Source organism: Camelus ferus, unplaced genomic scaffold, assembly GCF_009834535.1.
Source record: "Camelus ferus isolate YT-003-E unplaced genomic scaffold, BCGSAC_Cfer_1.0 contig2242, whole genome shotgun sequence".
Taxonomy (NCBI): Eukaryota; Metazoa; Chordata; class Mammalia; order Artiodactyla; family Camelidae; genus Camelus; species Camelus ferus.
In genome coordinates this window covers 112-8,355 of record NW_022588006.1, presented here as the reverse complement: position 1 = coordinate 8,355, position 8,244 = coordinate 112, and the positions used below count along the sequence as shown (strand labels likewise).

General features: G+C 35.6%; 1 protein-coding gene across 1 annotated transcript; it reads left to right on the top strand.

Annotated features, from left to right (window-relative positions):
- The first annotated feature begins 569 nt into the window (after positions 1-569).
- LOC116662493 (sex-determining region Y protein-like) lies at positions 570-1,432 on the top strand. Its single transcript, XM_032476198.1, is given in 2 exon segments — positions 570-1,172; positions 1,174-1,432. Coding segments are annotated over 2 exon segments (720 nt in total). The 5' UTR covers positions 570-711.
- The last annotated feature ends 6,812 nt before the right edge of the window (positions 1,433-8,244 follow it).

The window sequence follows — 8,244 nt, the reverse complement described above, 5'->3', positions numbered from 1 at the left end:
AAGTGTTATGGTAATGCGACCAAACATCAGGAGTTCCAAGGCCATCGTACTCCATTTTTTCTTTTAATGGAAATATTTTTATATCTAACTTTAATTGTTCCCTGAGGTTGGCAACATAAGTTTATAATAATACTCTGAGAGTCATCAGCATAGATAAAAGTGTAGAATTCTCTGTTATTTGCCACTGTAAATCTTACATAGAATTTTCAATTGTACTTCAGTTAGAAGTGAAGAAACAAGGAGATGATTATTAGCATGGATGCAATATCACGTGTGTTCAATAGAATCAGGCTGTCTTTAATGTTTGTGATTACAATAACATTCGCAACATATATTCATAGTGATAAACAGTTCCTTAGTGTCTCTGCTGCAACTTCACCCTTTGATTAAGGGGATAATAAAGTAATAACGACAAAGTTATTTCATATTTTTAAAGGAAGGTTTACAGCCTTCAGTGGGTCAGATCAGATATGAACCGGAAAGCAGAGGGCTATATCCTATTAAGTAGTTTGCTTGAGAATGGGTTCTGGTTGGGCTTTGGCTGACAGCCCAGACAGTTTTGAGGGGAGGTGTTGCTGGGGGCGGAGAAATAAGTATGTCACTACAAAAGTTACAGCAAGAAAGTCTATGATAGAAACAACCTTTGAATAGTAAGGTAATTTTTGGAAGACTTTCACCTTCAAATTCTGCTTCCTCCCCCATTTTAAAGCAATGCAATCATATGCTTCTGCTATGTTTGCGGAACTGAATGGTGATAATTACAGCTCAGCGGTACAGCAACAAAATATCCTCTCCTTCAGGAAAGCCTCCCCGCTACTTCAGAGAGACAATCGTAGCTCAAAAGGTCTGTATGAAACTGGAGGAAACGGTAGAGAGTACATGAAGGACCGTGTCAAGCGACCCATGAACGCTTTCATTGTATGGGCTCGTGATCAAAGGCGAAAGGTGGCTCTAGAGAATCCCAAAATGCAGAACGCAGAGATCAGCAAGCGGCTGGGATACCAGTGGAAATTACTTACAGAAGGTGAAAAGCGGCCGTTCTTCGAGGAGGCGCAGAGACTCCGGGCCATACATCGGGACAAATACCCGGACTGTAAATACCAACCTCGTCGGAAGACCGAGGGGCTACCGAGAAGTGACAAATCGTTTCCCACAGACCCTTCAACACTGCAGCCAGGTACATGTAGACAACCGTTTGTACTCCTTCACATACACGGACCATTGTGCCAAGACACCGCAGTCACGAATGGAAGGCCCGTTAAGTCCCTCACAACGGATGAGCATTACCAGCTCACTCCCTCAGCAAGAGCACTGCAGCAACTGGACAAGCCTGCACCACAATATGGTGACACTGGCTACACAGATCTGTGTGGATGGTCCCTTTTACTGTAGTTTGCAGCCTGGACATTCTCACCGTTACTTTTGGTGTTGATTTCCGTACTCTGGCTAACAAAGGCCCCATTCATCCGATTTCGACCATTTTTTCACCTGTGGCTTCTTTCAAAATAATGCATGTAAACATGTTTTATGTGTAAAGAATTAGGACGTTGTCACATATGACTCAGCCTGTATTTATGGTTGCTTAAAAGAGTACTAACTTGATAAGAAAGTATCTTAACTGTTTCAGTTCCAAGGCCAACCTGTTTCTTCTTCTGATGGAACAGTTCTTATACATAATTTTAGTTGCTCCCGAGATTGGCCATTAAATAGGTGTTAGTATAAAGTACTATTGATAATTGTCAGCAGAGATAATAAAATTCTCACTGTATGATAAAGACTGCAATTCAAAACTATAGTGCTGAGAAAAACATACACTAATTCAAGCTATGGGTAAAGGGGAGGAAGTCAAACTTCACTGGAAAACTTCCTACTGTCTTAAGCAGTCCCTTGTAGAAGGTCTGTTTTTTGGTCTTTTCAGCCACTTGTGTGTCTTTGTAAGCTGCAGGTAATTACAGAAGAGTTATGTATGTTCTATTTTCTTTGACAGCTTATTTTGCATCCTCCTCCCAGTGTGGAAAAAAAAGTTACAACTCAATTCCTTTGCACCAGACAAATCTGCACTTACTTATATCTACTTTGAACAGATTATAACACCTGTCTGGTAAAAATGAAATCTTTAATTAGCTCATATGGGACTCATGGTTTCACCTCTTTTCCAAAAACTATCTTTTACCCATTGGGGATGGACTAGTTTCTGCTGTCAGATAACTTTTAGCTTTATGGGGGTGAGGTGGGTGTAAGAAGGGCACAGACCTATAGTATCAAGAATATGAACTATTCAGATTATGATGGTGGGGAGATGGGGTGTGGATGACACAGGCTGGTTAATCTGATGAGATGTCAATGAGAGTGTAAATGCAAAAGCTCTGAAATGTTTTGCATGCAGGCTAAAGTAGAAAACTTTTCAGTTTGCAAAGGAAAGCATCACTTTTCAGAGTAAATATAAATGGGTGGCCTATATACAGATGGATGTGCATATAGGTATATGGATACAGACATATAGCTACATAAATACACATATATCTCATATCAAAATCCACCTTCCCATACATATATTCCAAAACTTTAAGGAAAAAAAACCTCCATTAATAAAAGTCAAAAAATACAAAAGTACTATAAATTAGAGAGAAATGTCTCAATTTGAAAGAAAGTTCACTGGTAAATAAGGTGTGAATTTCACAGACTATATTGCTTAATCAGAGACTTATGACCCCAAAATGAGTATTGTTAACTGCAATAACCTCTTAAACAACTACATTAGCTACTTTGTATTTTTAAATGTTTTACATACATTTTATACACATATATACTTATGTTTTATGTTTGAAACCAATCTTTCTGTGTGTTCAGAAATAACCTCCACTCTGACCTCCATCAAAGTAGGTTCAAAATAGGTAAAAATTCCTTTTCTTGAACTTCAAATAAAGGCAAATATAAAATATTATGTCTAGTTTCTTTTGCTTAATATGATTTCAGTGATGTTCCATTTCTTTGTTATAGAAAATATTCTTTCATTCCATTTCCAATAGACATGTGAATGGACACTTTCTACTTTTAGCTTCTCTTTGTACATTTGTGTACTTGGCCATGAGAGAACATTTACCTGTGTCTCTGCTGTGTATAATCCTAGGAAATATATATATATATATATATTTCAGCAAGTTTTTCAACAAGCATTGCAACAAATATACTTGTATTTTCTAATAAATATTTGCCACTTTTTAAAATACCAACACTTAAAAATATTTGGGGATACAAACTAAGAGCATGGCCTCTAGATGCAATGGGGATCTGATTATTTTCTCAGCCACTGACTAGACCTGACATTGAACAAATGGCTTTACCTTTCTCGTCCTCTGTTTCCTCAACTCTGAGGGGTAGTATTAATAACAAAGGTGATGATAATAATAAACATAAAATGAATAAATAAATAAATAAATAAATAAATAAGTAAGTAAATAAATAAATAAAAGAAATAAACAGATAAATAAATAATAAATAAATAAATAAAAGGAACAACAGAGCCAACCTCACCGGGGTTTTGTGAAGACTAATTAAGTTAATGTGTGTAACGATTCAATGATTAAGTATATATAGAGCACTTAGAACCTAGCTCAGTATTGGCAAAGCATTAACTAGTAACAATGATTATAATAATAACAAATAACAACACCAAAATCTACTTCAGTCAGATGCTGTGAAGACTAAACTTTTTAAAGTGTATAGGATTCAAAGAGTAAGTGTATATAAACCACTAAGAAGGGAGGTTTATATTATTAAAAGATGATCAAAAACGGCAAGACTACATCAAAAGGATGCCATGAATATTAAAATATTTAGGGTGTATGGGATTCAATGAGTAAAGCTATACAATGTACTGAGAACAGAGGTCACCCTCAGTAAAAAGCTAACCAACGACCTCATCATCATCGACAGTAACAGTACTAAATAACAACAATAAAACACTCTTCACTAGGATGCTGTAAAGGCTAAAGTAATTAAAATGCATAAGACTCAGTGAGTAAATGAATATAACATATAAAAAGTAGAGGTTGAGATTAGTAAAAGTCCAAATAGTGATGATAATGATACAGATGATGATGATGGTGTTGATAGTAAAACAAAACCTACTTCAGGAGTGCTCTTAAGACAAAATGAAATTGCACAGAATTCAATGAATAAGTGTGTTGAGGTGCATAGAACAGAGGTTGGCATTAGTAGAACCCTAAGAAGTAAAGACTTTTTACAGTTTTTTTTTTAACAGTTTTTTAAACAGTTTTTATTGACTTGTAATAATTTTACAATGTTTTGTCAAATTCCAGTGTAGAGCCCAATTTTTCAGTTATACATTAACATATATGTATTCATTGTCACATTTTTTTCTCTGTGAGCTTCCATAAGATCTTGCATATATTTCCCTGTGCTATACGGTATAATCTTGTTTATCTTTTCTACAATTTGAGAATCCTGTCTACAGCTTTCCACCCCCCAAACCCTTGGCAACCACAAGTTTGTATTCTATGTCTGTGAGTCTGTTTCTGTTTTGTATTTATGCTGTGTTTGTTTGTTTGCTTTTAGATTCCACATATGAGTGATCTCATATGGTATTTTTCTTTCTATTTCTGGCTTACTTCACTTAGAATGAGATTCTCCAGGAGCATCCATGTTGCTGCAAATGGCATTATGTTGTAATTTTCATGGCTGAATAGTATTCCATTGAATAAGTATACCACTTCTCCTTTACCCAGTCATCTGTTGATGGGCATTTAGGCTGTTTCCGTGTCTTGCCTATTGTAAATAGTGCTGCTATGAACATTGGGGTGCGTGTGTCATTTTGAAGTAGGGTTCCTTCTGGATATATGCCCAGGAGCAGGATCCCTTACTCATATGTTAATTCTATTACTAGCATTTTGAGGAATCTCCTTACTGTTTTCCACAGTGGCTGCACCAAACTGCATTCCCACCAGTAGTCTAGGAGGGTTCCCTTTTCACCACAGCCTCTACAGCATTTGTCATTTGTGGACTTTTGAATGATGGCCATTCTGACTGGTGTGAGGTGATATCTCATTGTAGTTTTGATTTGCATTTTTCTGATAATTAGTGATGTTGAGCATTTTGTCATGTGCCTATTGATCACTTGCTTGTCTTCCTTGGAGAACTGCTTGTTTAGGTCATCTGCCCATTTTTGGATTGGGTTGTTTGTTTTCTTCTTATTAAGCCGTATGAGCTGCTTATATATTCTGAAGATTAAGCCTCTCTCAGTTTCATTTGCAAAAATTTTCTCCCATTCCTTAGGTTGTCTTTCCATTTTACTTATGGTTTCTTCTGCTGTGCAGAATCTTGTAAGATTCATTAGGTCCCATTTGTTTATTCTTGCTTTTATTTCTATTGCTTGAGTAGACTGTTCTAGTAGAACACTTCTGATATGATGTATGTCGTGATGGCATGTATGTCTGATGTATGTCACATCATGTTCTGCCTATATATTCTTCTAGGAGGTTTATTGTATCTTGTCTTATGTTTAAGTCTTTGATCCATTTTGAGTTTATTTTTGTGTATTGTGTAAGGGAGTGTTCTAGCATCATTGCTTTACGTACTGCTGCCGAGTTTTCCCAACACCATTTGCTGAAGAGTCTGTCTTTATTCCTTTGGCTACTTTCTCAAAGATTAGCTGACCAAAAGTTTGTGGGTACATTTCTGGGCTCTCTATTCTGTTCTGTTAGTCTATATGTCTGTTTTTGTACCAAAAACCATGTGGTCTTGATGACTGTAGCTCTGTAGTATTGTCTGAAGTCTGGGAGAGTTATTTCTCCAGCCTCTTTCCTTTTCCTTCAGTAATGCTTTGGCAATTCTAGGTCTTTGATGGTTCCATATAAATTTTATTATGATTTGTTCTAGTTCTGTGAGATATGTCCTGGGTAATTTGATAGGAATTGCATTAAATTTGTAGATTGCTTGTGCAGTGTCACCATTTTAACAGTATTGATTCTTCCAACCCAAGAGCATGGGCTATCTTCCCATTTTTGAAAGTGTTCTTTAATTTCCTTCATCAATGTTTTATTGTTTTCTGAGTATAATTCTTTCACTTCCTTAGTTAGAGCTATTTCAAGGTATTTTTATTACTTTGGGTGGTATTTTAAAAGGGACTGTTTCTTTACTTTCTTTTTCTGTTGATTCATCAATAGTGTAAAGAAATGCAACTGTCTTTTGAACATTAATCTTGTAACCTGCTACTTTGCTGAATTCTTCAATCAGCTCCAGTGGTTTTTCTGTGGACCTTTTAGTGTTTTCTATTTATAGTAACATGTCATCAGCATATAGTGACACGTTTACCTCTTCTTTTCCAATTTGACTCCCTTTTCTCTCTGTCACTTGCCTGATTGCTGTGGCTAGGACTTCCAAGACTATATTGAATAGGAGTGGTGTTTGCGGGCAGCCTTGTCTTCTCCTAGATATTAGTGGGAAGCCTTTGAGTTTTCACCATTGACTACAATGCTAGCTTAAGGTTTGTCATGTATAGCTTTTATTATGTTGAGTTATGTTCCCTCTACACCCACTTTGGTAGGAGTTTTCATCATAAATGGGTGTTAAATTTTATCAAATGTTTTCTCTGCATCTATTGAGATGATCATGTGGTTTTTGCCCTTTCTCTTGTTGATGTAGTGTATTACATTGATTGATAGCTGTATGTTGAAGCCACCCTTGTGTCCCTGGGATTAACCCCATTTGGTCGTGATGTATAATCTTTTGCATTTGCTGTTCGATTCTATTTGCTAATATTTTGTTGAGGATTTTGGCATGTATGTTCATCAGTGCTATTGTCCTATAATTCTCTTTTTTGGTAGTGTCATTGCCAGTTTTTGGTATCAGGGTGACTGTGGCTTCATAGAATGAGTTTGGGAGTATTCCCTCCTGTTCAATCTTCTGAAAGAATTTGAGAAGGACTGGTATGAGTTCTTCTTTGTATGTTTGATAGAATTCCCCGGTGAAGCCATCCAGTTCTGGACTTCCATTTGTAGGGAGGTTTTATATTGCTAATTTGATTCCATTTCTAGTGATCGTTTGGTTCAAGTGGTCAGTTTCTTCCTGGTTCAGTCTTGGTAAACTGGATGTTTCCAGAAATTTGTCCATCTCCTCTAGGTTATCCACTTTGGTTCCATATAGTTTTCAAAATATTCTAGTATGATATTCACTATTTCTATTTTATTTGTTGTAATTTCTCCATTTTCCTTTCTTATTTTGCTTATTTGTGCTGTCTCTTTTTTCTTCTCTGTGAATTTTGCCAGAGATCTATTTTATTTAGTTTTCAAAAACAAACAAACAATCATAAAAACAAAAATAGAAAGAAAAACAAAACCCAACTTCTGGTTTAATAATTAATTTTCTGTGTTTTTTTTTTAATGTCTTTTATTTCTCTCCTCCCTTATCTCTACTATTTCCATTCTTTTGTTGCCTTTTGTGGTGATTTTTTCTTGTTTTACTAATTCCTTTAGCTGGTGTGTTAGATTGTTTATTTGAGATTGTTCTTTTTTGAGGAAGGTCTGTATTGCTTTAAACTTCACTCTAGCACTGCCTTTTCTGTGTCCTATAAATTCTGTGCGGTTGTGTTTACATTTTGATTTGTCACAAGTTATTTTTTTGATTTCTACTTTGATTTCCCCATTGACCCACTTTTTTTTTTAATAGCATGTTGTTTAATCTCCATACTTTTCTTTATTTCACTTTTATTTCTCTCCAGTTGATTTCTAGTTTCACATCATTGTGGTCAGTAAAGATGCTTGTGATAATTTCTATTTCCTTAAACTTGGTGAGGCTTCTATTGTGCCCAAGTACATGATCAAACCTAGAAAATTTTCCATGTGAACTTGAAATGAATTTATATCCTATTTTGTGGGGGTGCAATGTTCTGAAAATATTCACCAAATCTAATTTTTCTGTTGTATTATTTAATTTCTCTGTTGCCTTATTTATTTTCTGTCTGGAAGATCTGTCTATTGAAGTTAATGCAGTGTTAAAATCTCTGACTATGATTGTATTCCTATCACTATCCCCCTTTATCTCTGTTAGTAATTGTTTTATGTACTTGGGTGCTCCTCTGTTGGGTGCATATACATTAATGATTGTAATATCCTCATCTTGTATTACTCCTTTAATCATTATAAAACATCCTTCTTTATCTTTATGGCCTTTGTCTTAATGATTATTTTGTCTGAAATCAGTAGTGCTACACCTGCTTTTTGGCTT